The following is a 23,340-nucleotide window of genomic DNA, read 5'->3' as shown; positions in this document are numbered from 1 at the left end:
CCACTTGGTTGAAACCCAACCCTGTAGGCACCTAAACTCACTCGGGGCATTAATCCCTGGTGTAAACATTCTCTTAGTGTCTAAGTTTCTGCCTCTGGACACATGGAATACAGGGCTGCCTTGCTATAGACATCTGGGCACCTATCTCCCACCTGTGACCCTGGAGACACATCAACTGAGGGGAGGAACATCTAGCTCACTCATGGGGCCTGATCCAGTAGATGTGCTCAGAGGTCACCCAACAGCACACAGAATGAAGTGGGAGATGGAAAGAGGGTAAGCCTCCCTTGTAACATTTAGCCCAGGGGTTAGAGTACCCAGCTGGGATGTAGAAGACTCTGGTTCAAGTCCCCCATCTCTACTAGAGAAGGCATTTAAACAAGGATCTTCTGCCTCTCAGGAGAATGCTCTAAGCCAGGGGCAGGCAAACTTTTTGGCTTGAGGGCTGCATCAGGTTTCTAAAATTGTATGGCCTGGCCCCCACCTCCCTCACCACTTCTTGCCCCCTGACGGCCCCCTCGGGACTCCTGTCTCATCCAAGCCCCCTGTTCCCTGACAGCCTCCCCGGGACCCTTTTCCCCATCCACCTCCCTGTCCCCTGACTGCCCCTGGAACCTCTGCCCCTGATTGCCCCTCCTCTCATTACTGACTGCCCCCCTGGGACCCTGCTCCCGTTCAACCCCCGTTCCCCGCCCTCTGACCTTCCTGCCCCTTATCCACACCCCTGCCTCCTGACCACCACCCTGAATTCCCCTGCCCTCTATCCAACCGCCCTAATCCCTGCTTGTAGCACTGGGTCAGGCCAAGGCTCTGCATCTGCGCTGCCCCAGGAGCTCCCAGTCCCGCAGCCCAGAGCATTGTGCCGGCAGCGCAGTGAGCTGAGGCTGTGGGGGAGGGGCGGGGGCTCGCTTCCCGGGCCAGGAGCTCAGGGGCCTGGCAGGAGGGTCCCCCAGGCCACATCCGTAGTTTGCTCGCCTCTGCTCTAACCACTGGGCTATGGGACATTCTGATGTGAGGCTCCTTCTGTCTCTTTTGTTCAAGTTGTTACACTTTAATTAAATATTAACTCAGAATCACTCTATAACACCCCTCTGCCCTTCGGCCATCTTGTATGGCGTGTGGCCAGTGCCTTACTCTGTCTCACAGACACACTGCCTGCCCCCAGAAGAGGGGCTCCTCGCTGTGGATTGCTAGCAGAGAAAGGCACCACTGTCAGGAGAGGGGCGGGGCTTAGCACATACCCCTTTTGTCGGTCTCTCCCATTGGCTGGCTTACATGGCTCCTAACACACTGGGTTCTGTGGATCCCATTCTAAGGTGCCTGCTTCTCCCCATTCATTATATCGGGAGCTCTGAGATGCCTTTGGGATTACACGAGTTCTCCAGGGTAAATCGCTGCAACCTGCTCACAGTGTGGGAGCCTTGTCTGTGCCCACCAGGGGAAACTCTCCCAAAGCTACTGGCTACAGGCAACATGAGGCACTGGGCTTCATGAGCCCAGCTGTGTCTCTCTGCAGGCTACCAATTCACACCCCAGCTTTGTTACACTCCTGTGCCCAGTCCCCTGTCTCCTCCTGGACACCAGCAATGCACGCCGATCTGGTGCCTCAGTGGAAGCAGTGCACCCCCACTTACTGGCTTCACCTTTGTTCAACACACTCCTTTGCACTAGGCACTTAGACACATCTACAGTAAAACCAAACTGAAGTTTAATTAATAGAACCTGAGACAGAGACTCAAAAGCAAGTGTAGATTTGTAAACAAAGTTACAGGTATAAGAAACAATCTATAGCCTATAGTTGTGTGACCCTTCTGCCCCTCTGAGTTGGCAGCAAGAAGGGCCAGGTCCAGTATCGAGGGGTTCCATTTCAATAACATAATGCAAAACCAGCTCGAGCCCCCACCCAGTTACCTGGGACAATTACATACCACCCCCCCGGGCGCCTCTAGGAGGCAACACTTCCCCTCTCACAAGCGCAGAGTCTGAGCGTAGCAAAATCCTTTTAATAAAGGAGGGAAACAATGGGGCATTATATTGGGGAAACACCACAAACAGGATTCATAACACAAACCATGAGCATAAGACCCACCTCCAAATACATTTGGCAATGTCCTTTTCCCCTCAGGGTCTTAAGTCCAAATCACTCCAAAGTCCAACAACCCAAAAGTCTCTGTCCCTGGTCAGTGCCACCCCAGAGTTCAAAAGTTCATCTGCAGAGTTTTACCCCCCCAGCCTGGGTGGAAATGAGGGGGGCACACAGGGTGGTAAGGGGCACCTTATGTGGGCCAAGGCCGACTACCCCGCCTCTCCGTGGAGGTCTGCTGCTGCCTTCACCACGAACGGCTCCACTCCTCCAGCCATCCCCACAAACTGCTCCAGTCTGCTCTGCTCCACTTGCTGTTCCATGGGCCACTCCAACATGCACTCCACCAGCTTCTCCTCTCCACTCGCTGTCCCGTGAACCACTCCCACTGTCCCCACAGACTGCTCAGCTCCATTCTGCTGCACTCACTGCTCCAACCATCCTGCAAACTGCTCTGCCAGGTGCTTAGCAATGTATCTTTAGGCTCCCCCACCAATTAACACAGCAGTCAGTGATCTCAGCTCACTAAGTTTAGCTCTTTTAGTGGTTTCAGCTTGTAGTAGGGGAGCCCCAGTGCTGGTGCACCATTAGGCCAACCTGAAACCAGGCTCAGCAGCCTCTAGCTAAATTCCTAATGGAATCAAAAGTAGCTCTGTTACTCAAGAGGGGAGGGGAGAGGAGGGGAGAACGCAGCATGCAGCACAGAGAGAGAGACCACAATTGGCATACCAGACCCATACTGACCAGCAGACACACCTATCCTCACCCACTCTTAATTTACTGGGTTTTGGAACCTGTGTCCCTTGTCTAGCGAGTGCTACTTAGTTGATGGTGAGACCCTCTGTCATAAAACAGTCTCATAGTCCTTCATTCACATAATCAGGGTAACAACACTTTATTCCTCCTACCCCAATAACTGAGAAATGGGGGATCCCACAGCTGTCAAAGTGACTGTTTTGGGCTGCCCTGGGCTCATGCTAGGCAGATTGGGTGTGACTATGCAAACAAGACCAGCCCCCTAAGTTCTTTTCCACGCTCACCATAATTCACCACCAGATGTCAGGGTAGAGTGCATCCTGACTCTGCTTACACTTGTTAGCAGGGCACTATCCTGTCTGACAAGGTATTTCTCACCCACTGGTCAGTTCTACTCACAGTGCTGTGAGAAGGCTGGTGCAGGGAAGGGAGTTACAAATTTCCAGCCTTTCACACAATGAGGCTGAGGTTTTCAAAGCTGCCTCAGAGATCTGGATGTCCATCCAAATTCCTGTTTGAAACCTTGTTAAAATTTTGTTTTCATGTTTTTGTTACAATAAGACATGAACAGGGCCCTTTCCCCTGACCTAGGGTGTCCTGCAGGTGTCTTCCTGCTCCCTGAAGCTCTCCATAGCTGGAGGACTTGCTGGCCAGGCCTTTATGAGGACAAGGAGATCTTTAAGCCATCACCTGATCCCTGGCCTCAACATCAGCTGATTAGTCACAGGGTGTGGCTGGGTCCAACTCCCCTTAAAAGACCAGACACCCTGTGACACTTAATCTTGCCCATCTTAACACTTTCCCTCCCCGACCCCCATTCCCTGTCTACTTATTGCCCCTTCTTCCATCCATTTCTGAGCTCAGTGAATGCTCTGTCTACAATCTCTGTCTGGAGTTCCTCTTCTCCAATTCCATCCTAGACCCGCTCCAATCCGGCTTCTGTCCCCTGCACTCCCCTGAAACCGCTCTTGCCAAAGTCTCTAATGACCTTCATGTCCTGATCCTATGGCTTCTGTGTGATCCTCGTCCTCCTTGTGCTAGCTTCATGCTCCTCCTTCTGACACCATTGACCACTCCTGTCTCCATTAAATCCTTGGCTTTCACAGCTCCCTCCTCTCCCACTTCTCTTCCTGCCTTTTTAATTGCTTCTTCTGTGTCTGTTTTGTTGGATCAGTCTCTTCCTGTCTCCCTCTTTCAGAGAACACACCCCAGAGCCCAGTGCTTGGCCCCCTGCTCTCCTCTCTCCACACCCTGCCTCTAGTAGCTCTTACCTACACGCATGGCATCAGATACCAACTCTGTGCCAATGTCTCTCAAACTCTTTCTCCGCTAAAGACTCTTCCCACAACTTGGCTGTCTGACATCTCCTCATCAATGTCCAGAGGGCAACTTAGGTTCAACCGCTGAGTGTTTAATCTCTTCTGCACCCCTCAGAGCCCTCCTCACTTCCTAGTTTCTTCATCTCTTTGGATAACAGTGTGAGCTGTTCCAGAGGCAGGGAGCCGTGGCTGCTCCCCCTCCCTCCCTGCCTCCCATCCCACACACTGGTCTGCCCTGAGCTAGGTACCAGGATCTCTGATTCTCCTGTGGTCCAGAGACTGTAGCCCTGAGGTGGGGTGTGAGGCTTGAGCTGACTGGAAGGAGCCCAGAGTAGCTCAGCACAGTTACATGATGTCGGCCTGGGTTGGGAGTTGGGCAAGTGGGCAGAAAAAACTATCCTGTATTTTTGAAATACAGTGTTGGCCACCCTAACAACACCTCCATCCTCCCAGTCACTCAGGCAAGTAATCTGGGCATCGTCTCTGACTCACCCTCTCACTGGGCTGCACATCCTGACCTCACCCCAGTCTCCCTGCTCCTGCGTGTAGAACACGTCACAGATCCAGCCTCTTGTGTCTGTCCCGACAGCCCAGGCTCTCGTTCCCCCCATCATCTCACACCTGCACTGCTGTGATCTCCTCCTGCCCGGCCACGATGCCAGCCGCTTTGTCCCCTCAGCTCCATCCAAAGCATGACTCCTGCTAGGCTCAGCCCTCAGGCTCGTCTCTCCTGCCACCTCCACCACTTAGTTCCACTGAGGCCCCTCCAGCACCGCTCCAGCACAAGCTCCTTGTCTTTGCCTTTAGGCCCCTCAACTCAACATTTAGTCTCACCCTGTCTGAGCGATTGGTGCCACCTTCCCTCTGCCAATGATGGCAGCCTGCAGAGCCGGCTCTAGGGGTGGGCTCGTGGAGCCATCACCCTCAGCACCATTTCCAGGGGGAGCCGTATTGCTGCTGGGCTTTTTTTTTTTTTGCGGTAGGGTGTATAGTTGCATATATAAGACAAAGCCCCTAATATTGGGATGGTCCTGATAATATTGGGGTGTCTGGTCACCCACAGCCTGGGTCACCCACCTGTCTGCTTCTCCCTTAAACACCTCAGTGTTTTCTCTCCCTCCCACTCCATGTACCGAAAAACACTCCCTCAATATTAGTAAAGCTGCCCCCTTCTCTCTTCAATCCCTCCTCCAAACCCAGCTGTGCTGCACCCCATGGAATCTCTCTCATCTGGCATTGGGCACCTGCTGAGCTGGGCTGTGGTTTGTTTTTATCGTTACCTCCCCCTCCCAACCCCTTCACCCCACTTGTCTATTTCATCCCCCTGTTGTACCCAGTTGGCCATGCAGAGGCTGAGCTCCCTGGGTCAGGGACTGTCGCTTTGTTAGATGCAGTTTCTGTGGACAGAAGGGGACAGTGGGTGCGTATGGGAGCCATAGAAGAGGTTGTTGTTTTAGTTGTGGCAGGATATAATGAGGGCCTGAGAGAGAGATTGTGCTGCAGGGATGGAGAGAAAAGGGCAGATACTGGAGATAACGCTCAAGAGGCAGCAGAAGTGGCCTGGGTGTGCAGAGGGAGAAACCAGAAATAACCACAAGGCTGTGGGCACTGAGATTTGGCCAAGGTGATCACTAGGGACCCCAGTGAGAGCGGTTTGAGTGGAGCAGGAAGTCAGACGGGAAGGGATCTAGGAGAGCTGGAGACACAAGCAGTGTTTGCAGCCTGGGTTCACTGAGTTCAGAGACAAAAGGGAGGAAGGAGATGGGGCAGCAGTTAGAGGGGTGGGTGGGGAAGAGGAGGAGATTTCTGGGTAAAGTTAGACCTGGGCATAAATATTTGCAGGGTCAGGCCCCCAGACTGTAAACTCTTTGGAGTAGGGATTGTCTCTCTTACAGTCTGGAGTGTGTGTGAACAGGTCCTAGCGCTGTGGGCAGGGCTGGATTAAGAAAGGGACTTTAGGGGCTGTAGTAGCGCAGGGCCCCAGGCTAAGCGGGAGGGGTGGGGTGGGGATGTGGGGGGCTGGGCTGCAGCCACTACAGCTCCTCTGTGTTGCATTCTTGGCTGGCTCTGTCTGGCGGGGGGTAAAGGGGAGCAGTTCTGTGCACTGCTGACCCGTTTCTCCCACACCCACCCTGGGCTGGAGCTGCGCCACCACTAGTGCAGGGAAGCTCTCTGTCCCAGTGCTTTGCTCACTCCACCCCCACTGCTCCCATAGGCTGGGAATTGGGACCAATGGGAGCTGTGGGGGGCAGTGCCTGCAGGTGTCCCTCCCTGACACCAAGCGGGAGCGCCAGGTAAGCTCCCCACATGCCAGCCCGCTCCTACACCCTCCCATACCCCGCATTCCCACCCCCAGCCTGCTCCCACACCCTCCCTCCCAGACCCCCACCCCCACCCCTCCCACATCCTTCCTCCCAGACCCCCCCAGCCCGTTCCTGCACCCTCCCTCCCTCCCAGACCCCGCACCCCCACCCTGCTCCTGCACCCTCCCTCCCTTCCAGACCCCCCAGCCCCAGCTTTCTCCTGCACCCTACCTCCCGCCCAGATCCCTGCCCCCAGCCCGCTCCCCAGCAGCCCCCTCCGACACACGGAAACCCTCATTTTTGGCCCAACCCCAGAGAAAAGGGGGCCCCACAAAATCAACTAGTCCCAGGCCCTCAGGAGAGTTAATCCAGCCCTGGCTGTGGGTTCCAGCCCTGAGTGTGTGTGTACAGGACCTAGTGCAATGGGGCCCAGCATGGACTGTGTGCATATAGAACCTAGTGCAGTGGGGCCCAGTGCTGAGTGTAACCTGTAGATGCAACTGGAATGCAAATAACAATTTGGAGTGGGGCAGGAGACTGGCCATGGGATATGCAGGTATGATGTCGGGTGGGGCTTAAAGGTAGGGTTGCTAACCCTCCAGGATTTCCAAAGATTAATCCTTAATTAAAGATTATGTCATGTGATGACATCTCCAGGAATACATCCATCCAAAATTGGAAACCCTACTTAAAGGTGTGTGTGTCTGTGCAGAGGTCATGGGATGAAGAGGAGCGGGTGGGGAGAGTTTCAGGGATCAATATGGGAGGGACAGAGAGTCGTGATGTGGAGCCAGGAAGCCCTGCTCTCTGGTCCAGGTTTACCTGTGCAGTGTCTGAGGTGTATAACATAGTACATGTAACAGCTGGGGCAGGACAGGTTGGGTCCCTGCCTCCATAAGAAGCCGGCTCCTGTGCTGTGCTCTGCTTAGCATCTTATGGACAAATCTTGCAAAACATTCGTATCAGCAGTGAGGGAGGCGTTGCTTTTCGTTCAACTATTTCCCATTAAATTTTGAGACTCAATGTTAACTCCGGATTTTACTTTCCAGGGGAATACGAGGCAGTGAAAGGTAGGTGTGTTTTTACTAGTTTTGATTATGCTTTAAATTGGAAAAGGAACACTCAGAGTTGTGTGCGCAGAGACATGTTAGTGTAAAAAATTAATGTGTTACTGTTACAGGTAATGTACATGACAATGGGAAATCAAGATATTACCCAGAAATAATGAAGGGAAAATTTGTGGTATTGAAATATGAATATTAACTACAGTTGCCAATGACACAATACCATGCACCCTTGCCCCACCCTCTGCCCCGCCTCTTTCCCTAGGGTCTGTGCCTTCTCTGAGGCCCCGCCCCCACTCACTCCATCTCCCCTCCCTCCATTGCTCGTTCTCCCCCACCCTCACTCATTTTCACTGGGCTGAGGCAAGGGTTTGGGGTGCAGGAGGGGGTTTTGGCTCTGGCTGGGGGTGCAGGCTTTGGGGTTGGACCAGAAATTAGGGGTTCAGAGCATGGGAAGGGGTTCTGGGCTGGGGCAGGGGTGCAGGAGGGGATGAAGGCTCCAGATGGGAGTGTGAACCCTGGGGTGGGGCCAGGGATGAGGGGTTTGGGGTGCAGGAGTGGGTCTGGGCTGGAGCTGAGGGGTTTGAAGTGTGGAAGCGGGCTCAAGGCTGGAGCAGTGGTTTGGGGTGTGGGGAGGGTGTGGGCTCCAGGATTGACTTTGGGTGCTGGTGGGAGCTCAGATCTGGGGCAGCAGTTTGGGGTGTGGGCTCTGGGAGGGTGTTAGGGTGCAGGAGAGGGTTCTGACCTGGGGCCGGGGGTTGGGGTGCTGGAGAGGGTTTGGGGTGCGGGCTCCAACCTGGCGGCGCTTACCGGAGGCAGCTCCCAGTCAGCGAGGCTCCCTGCCTGCCCTGGCTCTGCGTAGCTCCTGGAAGCAGCCAGCATGTCCGGCTCCTAGGCGCAGGGTCGTCCAGGTGCCTCAGTGCTCGCAGGCACTGCCCCGCAGCTCAAACTGGCCCTGGTTCCCGGCCAATGGGAGCTATGGAGCCACCACTCAGAGCAAGGGCAGTGCTCAGAGCTTCCCTGATCACCCCTGTGCCTAGGGGCCACAGGGACACGCTGGCTGCTTCCAGGAGTCACACGGAGCCAGGGCAGGCAGGGAGCCTGCCTTAGCCCCACTGCACCGCCGACTGGACTTTTAACGGCCCGGGCAGCAGTGCTGACCGGAGCTGCCAGGATCGCTTTTTGAGCAGGTGTTCCAGTCATAAACCAGACACTTGGCAACACTAATATTAACGAGAACAATAATTATTTTACATGAATAGGGCCCACCCTGAGAACTCTCCATGGATGTTCTCCCGCACACACAGGTTTCCTTACAGCAGGATTGGGCCCTCTGAGCCCTGTTGGTTTCCACACACCACACACAGCAGCTGTAGGATCAGGCACATGGGTCTGATCACACTGAAGCCAGCAGGAGTTGTAGGAGCTCAGCACCCCTTGGGGTCACCAGCATCACCCAGATGATGGAGACACTTATGAAGGAAGAGTTCTCTGAGCTGCAGGCCCAGATTCTCTGCTGGGCCAGGACTTGCTCGAGGTGGGGGGCAGGGGCAGGGCGGGGGCTGGTTCTGGCTCCCTGGTTCTCAGGGTGCCCCAGGGGCTGTTCTGATTCACTCCAGCTGGCTGTGGTCCCTGAGAATTGGTGATGTGCCCTGCCCTGCCCCAGCACACACACACACCCCAGCCCCTCAGTCCCAGCCCTGACACTCCCTCTACACCAGGATGAGGGGAGCAATTAGCACAGGAGCCAGTTACGCTGTTTTACCCCAGCTGGCTCTCCCTACGCGAGGGGAATTCTCTGATGTCCAGGGCCTGGTCCCAGCCAGTCTGCACTATCCCAGCACACAGTGACCAGAGCAGGGAGTGAACTGGGCCCTTTATCTGCCCCCCTGACTCACATGAGTGATCCCCACAGTTGCGGCCCCATTGATTTCTTGGGGGAGGTTTTGTGGGATTAGGTGTGATAAAGGAGAAGCCCTAACTACTGATTAGGAGCCCAATCCTGCTGTCCTTACTCAGGCAAAATTCCCTCTGAAGCCAAAGTAATGTGGGTTTAGAACTGGGCACTTTTGTTACTGAGAATCTCTCCTATTGATTCATTTATATTCTTTTTTCCCTTCTCTCCCCTCTCATTCCCATGGACCCTCTGGCAGAACTGGGTAAGCTCCGTGTTGTTTGTTTTTCACAGTGTGTGACTTGTTGAGTCTGTGACTTGCTGAGTTGGCATTTTTGTTTGTGTAAATTCTCATGTCTGATTATTTCAGGACTCGCCAGAGCCCGAGGATACACAGGTAACTAACACTGATACTGCTGCAGTTACTGTCAGACCCACTTCTCTGGGATACTCGGTCCCTGCTCAGTCCTCTTAAGCCTGTCACAGTAACTAAGGGGTGGGGCAAAATAGAGAATACCCACGCTACACACACACACATGGTATCTGCTGTGATGGGGAAGCTGGTGCCACAGGCAATTGTTTAACTGTTCTTTATTGCTGTGTTTCTCTGTTCACCATTTTTTGGCAGAAACATCCAGCCGATGAGCTTATCCAACCCTGCTGGATGCAGTGGCAGAGAGTGGGTGGAGGGCAGAGGGGCAGCTGGAGGCTTTAGAAGGGTTGCTAGGGTAAGGAACAAGGAATTCAAACCTCCTCTCCCCACACTGAGGGCTTGTTGGCGTGGGGAATTCACAGGGAAGAGCCCAGCATGGCTAGTGTGGAATCGCTGTTCTGCACCATAATAGTGAGGGTGTGAATTTAAAGCTATTCCGCACTAACTCCCCGTGTGGACACTATTATTCTGCACTCAGTCTGCAGCAGGGAGTGAGGGCACTCAGTTCCAATGTGGATTAATCCAAAGCAGACACGGGCACTCTTAGCATGGAATCAGAGTGTCCGCACAGGCAGTCAGTGCTGACTAGCTGTTCTGCACTAGCTATTCAGGGCTTTTCCCTGTGTAGACAAACCCTTAAAGTTACTTCCAAGGGAAAGAGGAGAAGCGTCCCCTCCCCTCCTCTCCCCTGGACCACAAGCCCTGACTGTACCTTGCTTGGTTGTCCACACTCCAGTTCCCCATGAAAACTCCACACCCCAGGTTCAGGCTTCAACAGGAACATCTGCAGCACCTGGGAAATCTGAGGGCAGCATAAAACAAACAGAATTTCTTATTGAGTTAAAGGCCGGATTCTGCCACCCTGGCACAATGGATCTCGAGGGGCTGCCCAGCGTGAGTCAGGGTGGCACAATCTCATCCTAAACTCACGGATATTATTTACAGTGCAGGATGGCCTGGAGTTTCCAGCCACAGTCAGGGCCCTGGTGCTGGGAGCTGTAAAACATGTAACAGACCATCCCTGCCCCAAAGAGCTTCCAGTCTGAATAGACCAGATGGACACAGGGAGGGGGAAGGAAGGATGATTATCATGGGTGGCACATGAGCCCCCTTTGGGGAAGCTAGCCACATGGCCCAGCCCCTTCTGCCCAAGGCCCCATCCCCCCCAACTCCCATCTGCTGGAACCCCATATATCAGCTCTCCCCTGTGAACCAGTACCCTGAATGCACCTCCACCCCCTTCCTTGAAGCGGCCAGAGGAGTCCTGATCAAACCATCCTGAGTCACTGGCCTGCACCAGCACCATACGGCCCCCAGTGCCAGGTCACCGGCTGGCCTCCACACTGCCCCCAGCACCGGGTTGTTAGCCTCTGGCTAGCGGCAAAGCTGAGCTCCCGCCGGCTTGGCCAATGGCTTAGGTGGGAGAGTGCAGAACATGGGTGGGGCCAGAGCCTGGCCTATTTTACCCACCATCCATGACGATTATCCCCATTTCACAGCTGGGGAACTGAAACACAGAGAGACTCAGTGACTTGTCCAAGGTGACACAGGCAGCCTGTGGTGAAGCTGGGCCTAGATCTGCTGGTTCCTAGAACAGCACTTTAACCCAGGAGGGAGTTTGTTCCTGGTATAGGGGGAGCTGGTGGGAGAAGGGAACAAAGTGAGCATGAGGGTGAGTGGGGCTGGTAATGGGGGAGAAGCAGTGGGCGAGGGGTGAGCAGGGCAGACCTTGGGAGGGGAGCAGAAGGAGTGGAGCCACTGAGGGGATGGCAGTGGGTGTGAGGCATCCAGGGTGGTGAGGAGGACGAATTGTGTGGCAACCATCAGAACAGAATCGCAGGTCAAAGCAAGAGTCAGGAAGGCCAGATGCTCTTTCCAGGCACCAACCTAGGCTCAGGCTCAATTCATCCCTGCTCCCCTCCCCCTCGCTACCCCCAGCCCAGTGCAGTCTGTGTCCACTGGGCCTGGTCACAGGTGGGTCTGGGCCATTTCATGTCCCTGAGCATGTAGGAATCCCGAGCCTCCCATCATCACCCCCTTCTCACATCCCCCTTCCACACTCCCTCAGCTGGCTCAGGGTGGCCCTGCAAACACCCCGCCTCAGCTTACCCTCTTCACAGTCCACATTACTCCACACAGTCCAAAAGGTCTGAGACAAAAGTCCCCTGCTGAGGTCTGTTTTTAGTTCATGTAAACCCCCAAATAAAATATTTTCCTTTGCTCTGCTCCAGCCCTGACTCTCACTCCAGCTCCTCACTCTCCTCATGTCAGGAGTCCTTCAGCCCCCCAATTCCCAGAGCTGGGCTTGGTTCTGTCTTCCTCATAGAATGAGGAGCCCCCAGCCCTTCTTCCTGGAGCCAAGCTTGGTTCAATCTCCCTGGTGGAATCAGGATCCCCCAGAGCTGGGTTCAGGTCAGGCTGCACCTTTATTCCCTGCAGCTCTCAGCTTTAGGGCTCTGTCCTGCTGTAGCTGCTGTGGGCTGTCATTGTCACCTCTGAGGGTTCTTCTCCCGCAGGAGAGCCCCTCTCTCTGGGGGCATTCCCTCCTGGCTCCTTACTCTGGTGAACTCACCTGGGATCCTTTCTCCTCAGCAGCTTCCTGTCTCTAGAACCCTTCAGCTGAGCCCTGGTAACCCTTTATCGGGCTCATTAGCTGTTTGGCTGCCAACCAGCCATCTACAGATTTAATTGCTTCCAGGTGGGGCTGGGTTGGCTGGTTCTCCCTTTACAAGAGCCTGTCATAGGTAGGCTGGTCCCTGACTCCCCTTAAAGGTCCAGCCCCCCATGACATCCCTTCCCCCCACAAAGCCAGACTGTATCCAAAGGAAGGCTTGACCATGGCTCACACTTGGTTATTGTCTGCACCCAGGGGGGCACTTCCTGCCCTGCTGCCACAAGGAAATCTGCAAGGTCCTTGGCCATATTTTTATTCTCGTCACTGAAGTATAAAGATACCAGAAGTTGTGTCCCCAATGTTCTATGTAGCTCATGTGACAGGCAAAATCCCCCATAGTCTGCAGCATGGCGTAGTTCAGAACTTGTGTCCCCTGTAAGGGCATGTGTACACTGCAAACTTCAGTCAACCTATGTTAGGTCACCTTACAGCCACGGCAGTAATTACTGGGGTGGCTGTTGTCCCCACTGCCCTCCTTTTCTCAGCTGTGCCCAGCTCCCCACCAGGAGTCCAGCTGCCCCACGGGAATCTTGGGCAGCCACCCAGCTTCTCACCTCCCTTAGCAGGGAGCTAGGATGGAGGCAGCTGGGCTTCAGCTGAAGCCCACCATGGGACAGGGCTTTCTTGATAATTTCAGGGCCCAGCATGGAGCCGTGAAATTAACGACAGCCAACAGCTGAGGTAAGTAAGGCAGTGCCTGCACCAACACTGCATCACCCTAACTACACCGACATTAGTCCTATGCCTCTTGTGCAGGTGGAGTTATTATGTCGGTGTAGTGCAGCACTTACATAAGTGGGAGCAAGGCTGTGGTGTGTGCACTGACATAATTAGGTCAGCATAAGCTGCCTTGCGTCAGACTGACTCTGTGGTGTAGACCAAACCTAAGTCAGCCCCTCTGGCCATCACAGAGGTAGTCAGTAGCACTGACCTTTCACCACTGGTGCCATGCTCCTGTGCCAGATATTGACTGGCCACAGCGCTTCCCTCCGTGCTGGATACACACCAGCTGTGTTCAGTGTAAGATCAATTAATGCTCTGCCAGCTCTGACTGAGGTTTGTTTTAAAAATGGTATTTAGCACACAGCAGCACCTACTGGCTGAACAGTATAATACAGTTTAGCATTCCATTACATCTCCCCCTTTAAATCCTACATTCCTACCATTTACAGTATTTACACTGTCACACTGTATTTGGAGTGCAGTATGGATCAGTCTATTGGGTCTCTCTGAATGGCACTGTTTTTCTAATGACATGACCCGAATATGTAAGAGATTGGTTCTCTGGTGTTCATTAGTTGCAATGACTGACTGTGGTCCGTCTGGAATCCTTGAGTCGTCTTCTTGCTCTGCATCCACCATCTGTAGAGTTTTCTCTGTCAATTGTTCTTTCTGAGGAACAAACTGTAGATACTGACAGTTTCTGCTGAGCTCTCTTCTGTCTGTCTCGACCACATACAACCTAGACGCTGATTTATTTTTTATGACACCTGGAGTATTCCATTCTTTTTCTCCATCCAGTTTGACACAAACACCGTCACCAGGTTCTAGATCTGGTAGGTCTCTGAATGATGTCTGTTGTAAAAGTGTTCCTAAGCTCTTTTTGCCTTTTTATCGGATTTGGCTACTCCCTACGTTGGGAGGGCAGTTCTGAGTTGTCTTCCCATCAGGAGTTGTGCTGCACTGTATCCAGGAGCTGCTATTGGTGTTGATCTGTAACTCAGAAGAACAAAGAATGGATCTTTCTGTTGTAGGATATTCTTGGCTGTCTGTACAGCTCTTTCAGCTTCTCCATTCACTTGTGAATAATATGGGCTGCTAGTAATATGAGGAAGATCATATTTTATTTAGCTAAATTAAATTCTGCTGCAGTGAATTGTAGTCCATGCTCTGTCACAAGTTCTTCTGGAACCCTGAAATGACCAAAAGTGGGCTTCAGTTCCTCAATAACACTCTGATATGTTATATCTTTTAAGTACACTATTTCTATATGCCTGGAAAAATAATGCACAACTAGCAAGTAATGATGTCCCCTGAATTCACATAAGTCTGCAATGAGTCTCTTCCAAGGTCTCTTTCATTCAGACTATTTCCTTCTTTGCATCATTAATTGCCACTGCCATATCTTTTTTCCTGCAGCCTTCAGCAGAGGAGCTCTGGGAGTCCATTTTGGATCCTCCTCCGCCCACACGACTGTGTGTAATGTTATCAACTGGAAAAGCACCTTCCTGCTCCTCCCCTGGAGGGACGTCTTTTCCTTTCAGATGGACTTCTTTATAGCCCAGCTCCAGTTCATGCTTTGTGTTGCTCTTCCAGATCTCTGGGGGGGAGAGGTCCCTTGTCTCTTCCCTTCTTATTTCAGCTTCCTCTTGGATGTAGGGTGACCAGACGTCCTAATTTTCTAGGAACAGTACCAATATTTGGGGCTTTTTCTTATAAAGATGCCTATTGCCCTCCACCGTCTGTCCCACTTTTTTACATTTGCTATCTGGTCACCCTACTTGGATGTGTGTTTTTATGTTATTAACATGGTTGCTTTTCCCTTTAGCAACCGGAATCCCCACCTCAGACAGCCCATCTTCCACCCGATGCACCCATCACAGCGCTGACCTTGTCTCCAGCTGGCTGGCATAGCTCACTGCCCAGCTGCTCTGTTTTCTGAAGATGACTTGTCTTCTCTCTCTGGCATAATTTTCTCTCTTTCCACAAGGCCTCGGGGTCTCCTGCTTTGTATGCATCTCAGAACCAGGCTTCATTCCACACTCGACCTTAAGCTGATTCTGGAGCTTCGTCAGCTCCTGCTGCAGCAACAACCACTGCTGTTCCCTGGTCACCTTCCAGTGCTGAAACAAACTCCTTCCAGTGCTCCTGCTCCCGCTAGATGGCTTGGGCTGAGATCCAGTCCCTCGGGCAGCGCATCTTCTCTAGCCCCTCCTCAGCCTTTGGGCCTGGAGGGTGCTCAGCTGTGCCTTCTGCCTTCTGCCCTGCTCCCCTCAGCTGCAGCAACCTTTTCTTCTAGCTCTTCCCAGTTCATTAGTGGGTGGGTTTGTTGGGTCTTTGTACAGGACACGGCAATTACTACAGCTTCCCTCTTAGCCAGCACCTCCATATCTGTGCCTGTTAACATCCAGCCCTTCAGTGGGTGATCAACTAAAAACCCCTAAAAACCTCCAAGGACACCCACGGCATCACTGCACTCCCCTGTGTAAATGCAGCCTCCTGGTGATTTATTGCTCGGCTCTCTCTTATCGCACACACCAGAGCCCTCAGCCTGCACCTCTGTCCCCTCCTGAGCCATCAGCTTTTGTCTGTCTAGTTCTTTAACTTATTCCAGGAGCTGTTCCTTTTCCTCTATTAGCAAACATCTACATTTGATCTAAGAGGTGAGATTCCCAGCTCCAGTAAACATAGCTGAGCTAGCACCTAAAAATAGCCATGTGGCCAGGGTAGCACAGGTGGCAGCTTCAGCAACTGCCTGTGTAGAAACCCGCCCAGCCCCCTTGGTATGTACTCAGGCAGCTGGCCTGAGCTGCCCTTCCTAGCTGGGCTACACTGCTTCTATTAGCATGCGAGCTTCAGTGTGCTAGCCTGAGCAGAGTTAGTGCAGGTACGTTTACATGAGCTGGGAATCTCCCCTCCCGGCTCAGTTGCAGACACCCTCAGTTTCATCTTCTCTAACTTTCTTCCTTCTAACCCGTGTGGGAGGCTCCTGTGTCCAAGCAAACCCTCCTCTAGTTTCCCAGCCACACCCCTCACATCCTGCAGCTCTTTCTGGGGCCCCTCCTTCCCAAGGCCTAGGGCATGTTCAAGTCCTTCCCGTTTTGGCTCCTGGGTAACTTTCCTCTTGCATGGCTCATTTCCTACCTTGGCTGCCGGCAGCTTGGCTGCCTTGAGACTGTTGTTCCCCAGCTCCGTGTTGCTTTGCACCTCCAATGGCTGAACTATTCTGGTCCCCAGGTGCTGCTTCTCCTCTAGGGACAGGGCTCCTTGACTGGGGTATTGGCAATTTCAACTGCCACTTCCTCCCTATGGGGTGGTGCCTGGCACTTGGTGCATTCAGCAGCTGTGAGTTTCTCCTGCATTTGAATAATCTCACCAGTCCGTGGCTCATACGGGTGCTGGAGCTTTATCTCCAACGGCTTCTTGGGAACTAGAGCAGAATTTCTTCTGCCGAAAGCCCTATTCCTTTTTCAGTGCATTGATCCATTTGCCCTCTGTAACCACAATCTGGTGGCTTCTCTCCTGCTCTGTGAGTAGCTCTTTCTGCCTGTCCTCTGGTCACTGGGTTCGCTCCTGTTGCTTTGCCAGTTTCAGTAAGAAAACCTGCACCTGGGCCTGCAAACTACTAGCTGTTCAATAGTCCTGTCAGTGCTCTTGTCACACCCTTCTCTTGGGACCACCAGAAAGGCTGAATCACATTTAGCTTCTGTCTCAGCTCCCCTGGCCCAGAGAGCCAGCTGTGCACTAGAGCTGCTGGTTGGATCATTTTCCAAGGGAGTCCTTTCAGGTTCTTGGGGGAAACTACTCAAACGCTCCCAGTTCCCAAGCTTTGAATCTGGGAGTGAGGCTAAGGTATCCCTGGTAAGCGGAGGGACGTCTGAACAGGGGCGGCTCTAGCCATTTTGCCGTCCCAACCACGGCAGGCAGGCTGCCTTCATGGCAGCTTGCCTGCGGAGGGTCCGCTGGTCCCGCGGCTTCGGCGGACCTCCCGCAGGTGTGCCTGTGGGAGGTCCGAATCCGCGGGATCAGTGGACCCTCCACAGGCAAGCCGCAGAAGGCACCCTGCCTGCCACCTCGCGGTGACCGGCAGAGTGCCCCCCACAACTTGCTGCCCCAAGCATGCGCTTGGCGTGCTGGGCTCTGGAGCCGCCCCTGCATCTGAAACCCACGGCTGGCCTCTCCCTCTGATGCTTATACCCCAGGGCCTGCTTTCTTAGCAACCCATTTTACTAGTACTAGAAACTCTCACTGCCCCATAGCGACATCCCCGATCCCCTCTGCCCAAAATCCAAAGTTGTTGTAGGGCAGCATCTTTTTATGTGTCCCTTTTCCCTGCAGTGAAAACAAATTAACCCTGGGGGAGGGTCACTTTTCCCAGGCCAAAATAGGGTTCCCACAGTCCTGGGCCTCACCTCCCCATGGCAGGGTGTCTTTAGTAACCTGGGACTCCTCTGTTCCCTGAGTGTTCTGGGAAACCAGGCCAGTCTCCCCATCCTTGCTCCTGGAGGCAGCCCCATCTCAGTTGCCCGTCCTGCCCACAGTCAGTGCACAGCATTGGATCAGCCCTGTCTGCGGTGGGTCAGGATGACACTTTCCAGTCACTGGCCCTCCTCAGTGCATCGCTGTGGGTGCCTGGGCACTTCCAGCAATGGGAGCTGGAACACCCTTGGCTGTTGCTGGCCCTCCAGACACCAGCTTGGGAGAATGAATGTCTCTCTGGCATGGAAGGTGTCTGTGTCGTGCTGCTCTGTCAGCCCTCCTGGGCGAGTCTCAGAGTCGAGGTGACAGACTTTGGCTCATGCAGTTTGTGCTACAGCATTAAACACAGCTACTGTCTGTGCTGTGCTGTGTAGATGTTGTGTCTGGGGCTGGAGCCTGGGTTTGAAGCCCCCCATGCTCCCTGGGCATAAGAGCCCAAAATTCTGACTGAGCCAGAAGGTCTGCACGGCTCTTTTTAGCGCCATAGCAAGAGCCCCACAAACCTCAGTCTGTTCTCCCGGCTCTGAGACTTGCTGCCATGGGCTGTGTAGACGAATCCAAAGTGTCTCCAGAGTCTGGGTGTGAAAGTTCCCAGCGTGTCTGACCCAGGGCCAGTTAATGAGAGCGAGGAGGGTGGCTGGCACAGTTGTTAGATGGAGACACCTGAGCCCCTGGGGCTTTGAGATGGGCTCTGTGACCATTATCTACTCTGGGAGATGCCCAGGTGCAGCTGCAGAGGGTCTGTGCCACTCACAGAGTCCATGGGACAAATGGCTCTGGGCAGAGAGCTCTGACTGGAGCCGTCTCCATTTTAAGCCTGATGTGGGGGTGAGATCAGGGCCTGGAAAGGGGGATTTTTCTACCAAGGGCAAATTTAACAGCAGCTCTGGAGTGTTTCATAGCTGATGCCCTGAGCCTGGCCTGCCCGTAACTGTGTGTTTCTGGGGATGTTGACAGTCACTCACTGCAAGTTTCTGGAGTTTGGACTCCTAAATTGCTCAGACAGGTTTGAAGAGGGCCAGGGAGAAATGTTTTGGAGAAATAGTTTGTATTTTTGGTTTGATTGAAACTATTCCTGAATCCATGTTGAGTTTGCTGACTAGTTTCAATGAACAATAAAAGGTGCCCCCTGTGTGATGTGAGGTGGGAATTAGAATGTGGGTCTTCCCCCTCAGGTGAGGGCTGGAACTGCTGGGCTCCGGGTGTTGGATGTGGGGCTCCCTCAATCTCTCCTGCTGAAGACGCTCCCTGAGTCTAAACACTGCCATGGGCCTGGGCCAGAGCATGGGAGTGAGAATGACTCTGCAGCCCAGTGGGTCGGGCCATATCTTGGAGCCCAGAGTCCAGCTCCCCTGTCCCAGTGCCCCTGTAATTACTGACCCATAACCCCAGTAAGGGGAGAGTTTATGGCCACGGCACAGTGGTGTCTCAGGCTGTCTGCCGGGGTTTTCTTGCACCAATATAGCTGCCCCAGTGCAAACCCCTAGTGCAGACACGCTGCGCAGGTATGGACTGGGACTGGCACCCGATGCAGCTTCTCCCAGATGGAGGGGGCAGGAAGTGAGGAAATCCCCCCTCCAAAGCAACAGAGATTCCCTGGGGTCTGCCCCGTCCCTCATATGCCTCTGCCTCTCAGGTGCCTGCAACTCCACATTACCACTTGGTCCTTGCCTCTGTTCATCCATAACCCCAGTGAGGGGAGGGGTTATGGCAGGGGATGGCCACCGACATACCCGAGCCAGCCTCCTCTGACGTTAGTGCAGGCAGGAAGGGGTTAAGCCCTAAAGGAACCTGATTGCAGGGGCTTCAAGGAACTGAGCCAGGGAGGGTGCCCAGGGGATGGAGTAGCTCCGCACTCCTGAGAGCAGGACCCTACCCCGGGCAAGTTTGGGGCATGAACAGGCTGGAAATCTCTCTCTCTCTCTCTCTCCAGAGCTTAGCTGAGGAGAGGAGAGGCTTCCTTGTGCCAGTTCTGGGTGGGGAGAGGTTGGCACATGCAGAGCTTGGCTCTGCTTGGCCAGTGCCCTGGCTGGGCTGGAGGATCTTGGGCTTTCCCAGAGTGCTGGCACAGCCAGAGGCAGTGGGGAAGGAAAGAGACTGCTGGCGATGCCGCTGGGGAGCTGCTGAGCACTTGGATCAGGGGCTGGTTCTTCACACAGTGCTGGGAGCAGGATGTGCCCCACTGGTGGACAGCAGATATGGAGGAGCAGTGGGGCTGGGGGGTGGGAAGGGGCAAAGCAGGAAGAGGACAGCGAGAGGAGGAGCAGGTAAAGGGCCGGGGCGGGGGGTGGGGAGAAGCAGGGGCAACATGTAACCAGCTGCCACCTGGTGCCTGCCCGCACTCACCAGCTACTGCAGCTCGCAGCGCGCAGTCAGTGCTGGCCGGAAACGGGACAGGGGACAGGGCCCTGCTGGCTGAGAGCTGGCACACAGTGGGGGCTGCACTGATGAAACCACAGGCAGGGCCGGCTCTAACATTTTTGCCTTCCCAAGCAACAAAAAAGAGCCCCGCCCAGCTGTAACACCCCCCCCCCGCGAGCGCCGTGCTGCCGAACCCCCCCGAGTGCCACGTCACGCCGCCCAAGTCCCCACCCCCCGAGCATCGCATTGCGCCGCCCAAGTTCCCGCCCCCCTGAGCATCGCATTGCGCCGCCCAAGCCCCCCCGCCCCCTCCCAGTGCCACCTGGCTGAACCAAAAAGAGAGAGGGGTGTGGGGATGTGGGCCCCAGGGGGGCAGAGGGAGGATGAGGGGAGGGGTGAGCACCAGTGGGGCAGAGATAGGGTAAGGGAAAGGGCTTACACCAGGGGTCCAAAAGTGGGAAGGGAAGGGCTGGCACCATGGAGGAAGATGGGGGCAATGGGAGAGTTGGGCCTCAGGGGTCAGAGGAAGAGTGAAGGGAGGGGCTGCCACCAGGGCACTAGAGGGGGGGTGAGGGGTGCTGGTGTCAGGGGGCAGAAGGTGAGGGGAGGAGCAGGGGGAAGAACTAAGAGGAAGGTGCCGGGTGTGTGTGTGGAAGAAGGGGCAAGCACCATGGGGAGTAACGGGAATGCAGGTTAATTTCCCTTTGATCCCAGTGACCAGCCCCTGCCCCTGGCCCTGGCCCTGACTCTGTGACTCTCTCCGCAGTGGATGTGACTCTGGATCCAGACACGGCTCATCCCAACCTCGTCCTGTCTGCAGATCTGAAAAATGTGAGACACGGAAACTGGGATCCGCCCAACAAGTCTGAGGGATTTGAGCATGATATCTGGGTCCTGGGCGCTGAGGGGTTCACAGGCGGGAGGCGTTACTGGGAGGTGGAGGTGGGAGGCAAGACAGGCTGGTACCTGGGGGTTTGTAGGGAAACTGTGAGCAGGAAGGGGAAGGTCACACTGTCACCTGAGCATGGATACTGGGTCATGTTGCTGAGGGGTGGGGGATATCAGGCCCTCACCTCTCCCCTGACCCCCCTCCCCGTGAGCATCAGGCCCAGCCGGGTGGGGATTTTCCTGGACTATGAGGCGGGCGAGGTCTCATTTTACAATGTGACTGACAGGTCCCGTCTCTTCTCTTTCACTGACACCTTCTCCGGGACGCTCCGCCCTTATTTCAGTCCTAGTTACAGTGCTGGGGGTACAAACGCAGCTCCCCTGATAATCTGCCCGGTCCCAGCTCAGGCCGGAGGGAATCTCGGTCCCTGACAGTGACCCCGCGGCAGAGACTGGCCCCTCCCAGCGCTGCTGCTCTTCCTGCTCCCCCCATGGTGGGGGCCAGTTACTACAGGTAACTGGACATTTTGTGCTGACCACATGCTGCCAGTTTCCCTTTTCAACTGGAGGTTTCAGTCGAGAACCGGATACCTCGCAACTCCACCCCAGGCTGGATGAATAGGTCCCACTTGCTGGAAGGAGCCAGACAACTTTTCCCCCTCCCCTTGTGTTTGCTCCATCCCTGGCACAGGGTGATGCTGGTAAGAAATCCTGCCAGACAGCTGGTGGTTTTTGCTGCCCTCACCTTTCCCCATCCTCTGTCCCAGGGATAGCAGATGGTGATGGACAGGGATTATTCACTCCTGTCAGAATATTCTACTCCTGTGAAATCTCAATGTAAAATATGAAAGAAAAAAGATTATTCTAATTTAGAAAATATTATTGTCACAAGGTGTAAATGCAAGAACATTTTCATTTACATTTCAACAGCATTTCAAAAACAAGCATCTAAACATATTTTTAGAAATGGAATTATGTACATTTTTTAATTCTTCCCTCAAATCTATATTGAAGTTTAACTTCTCTAAATAGTGTAATTTGTATTTCAGCTGTCGAATTTCAAGAAATCCAAAATATTTATCTTAAAAAAAATTATTTAATTGTCAGACTGGGTTGCTCAGTTACAATGTGTACACGTGTCATAAACATCACAACTACACACATATGCAGCTGCTCTCACTCTCTTTGTCTCTATTTATTGTCTTGACTGGTTCTCTCTGGCAGGCAGGGCACATACACCCACCTCCTCCACCACACCTTTGACAATTAATTGAAAAAATGATAGAATTAATTAAACAATATATTTAAGTTAACTCACACAAGATTATAAAATAATCTTTGAACTTCTGTTAATTCATGTGATTTTTAACTGTCTAACTGCATATAATCGGTAATCAAGATATGACGCTTCCTTTCTTGCTCTCACATCAATTAACTAAACAGGGTCCCGAACCTCAAATGCTCTCTTCCTATAGATAGAAATCTCTTCTACAATATCCTTTTCTTACTTTATTTTTCTTTAGAAATATGATTTGCAGGCAATGTACTGTCAGTGTCCACTGTTGATTTCAATATACTGCTGGGCTCTTTATGTTCTTGGTTCTAATGATGAAACAAATGTATTTTGGTAAAGAAACAGAGACAGGGTTGTTGTATTCCTTTACTGAATCATCATAAATTAAGTTAATTGTATTAAAGACACTGGCACTTGATGACACATAACATGAAATTTGGTGATGCTTTATTAGGAAACCTTTCTTCTTGGCCATAAATCAGTTGAAAGGGCGATATTTTGTTGTCCTGTGAGGTTTAGAGTACAAAGAAAATAAAGTTGCTGCAGGAAATTCATCTCAGTTCCTCTCAGTTCTGTCCACCATCTTCAGGAATACTTGTAAAAATAGTGACATTGATCTAATTCCTTCAAATTAGACATTGAACTAATTTCTTCAAGAGCTATCTCAGCAGAGTATGAGGGGAGGCACATTACATGGCATTGCTAGGACTACTTTTTTTTTTAAACGTGATGTCTTATGAACATTTTCAATGTAATAATTCAGTTTTCAAAATTTATTCACAATATGCCATTCATGTCAGAGTGCCCTAAACTTACTTTGATTATTTTAAAATAAATACCCTAAAGTTATGTTTTGATGGATTCATTTGTGTTTTTATCCAGTCTGCTGGTGTCTACGTGGAATGGGCTGCTGAAGCTATGTGTTTTTTCCTAGTTTTAACACAGGGAAATGTTAATCTAAAAATAGATAATTTTTCCCTAAAATTTCCTTCAGAAATATCTGCATTCCTTTTCCTGTTTCTCACTGAATTATGTGTAATTACTGTGGTTTCTTATCCAATCTTATTGTGTT

The 23,340-nt window shown here is 52.9% G+C and overlaps 1 protein-coding gene across 1 annotated transcript in view; it reads left to right on the top strand.

Annotated features, from left to right (window-relative positions):
• The window catches only part of LOC120394626 (butyrophilin subfamily 1 member A1-like), a 51,093-nt gene extending 29,180 nt beyond the window's left edge, over window positions 1-21,913 (top strand). Inside the window, exons 7-10 of the mRNA XM_039518863.1 lie at window positions 7,511-7,531; window positions 9,679-9,684; window positions 9,790-9,816; window positions 20,853-21,913. Of these exons, the coding sequence (XP_039374797.1) occupies window positions 7,511-7,531; window positions 9,679-9,684; window positions 9,790-9,816; window positions 20,853-21,406 (608 nt within the window). The 3' untranslated portion in view covers window positions 21,407-21,913. The remainder of the gene's footprint in view (window positions 1-7,510; window positions 7,532-9,678; window positions 9,685-9,789; window positions 9,817-20,852) is intronic.
• The last annotated feature ends 1,427 nt before the right edge of the window (window positions 21,914-23,340 follow it).

The sequence above is a fragment of the Mauremys reevesii genome, unplaced genomic scaffold (genome assembly GCF_016161935.1).
Source record: "Mauremys reevesii isolate NIE-2019 unplaced genomic scaffold, ASM1616193v1 Contig7, whole genome shotgun sequence".
Taxonomy (NCBI): domain Eukaryota; kingdom Metazoa; phylum Chordata; order Testudines; family Geoemydidae; genus Mauremys; species Mauremys reevesii.
The sequence above is the reverse complement of the archived record's forward strand: the minus strand, read 5'-3'. Positions and strand labels throughout refer to the sequence as shown.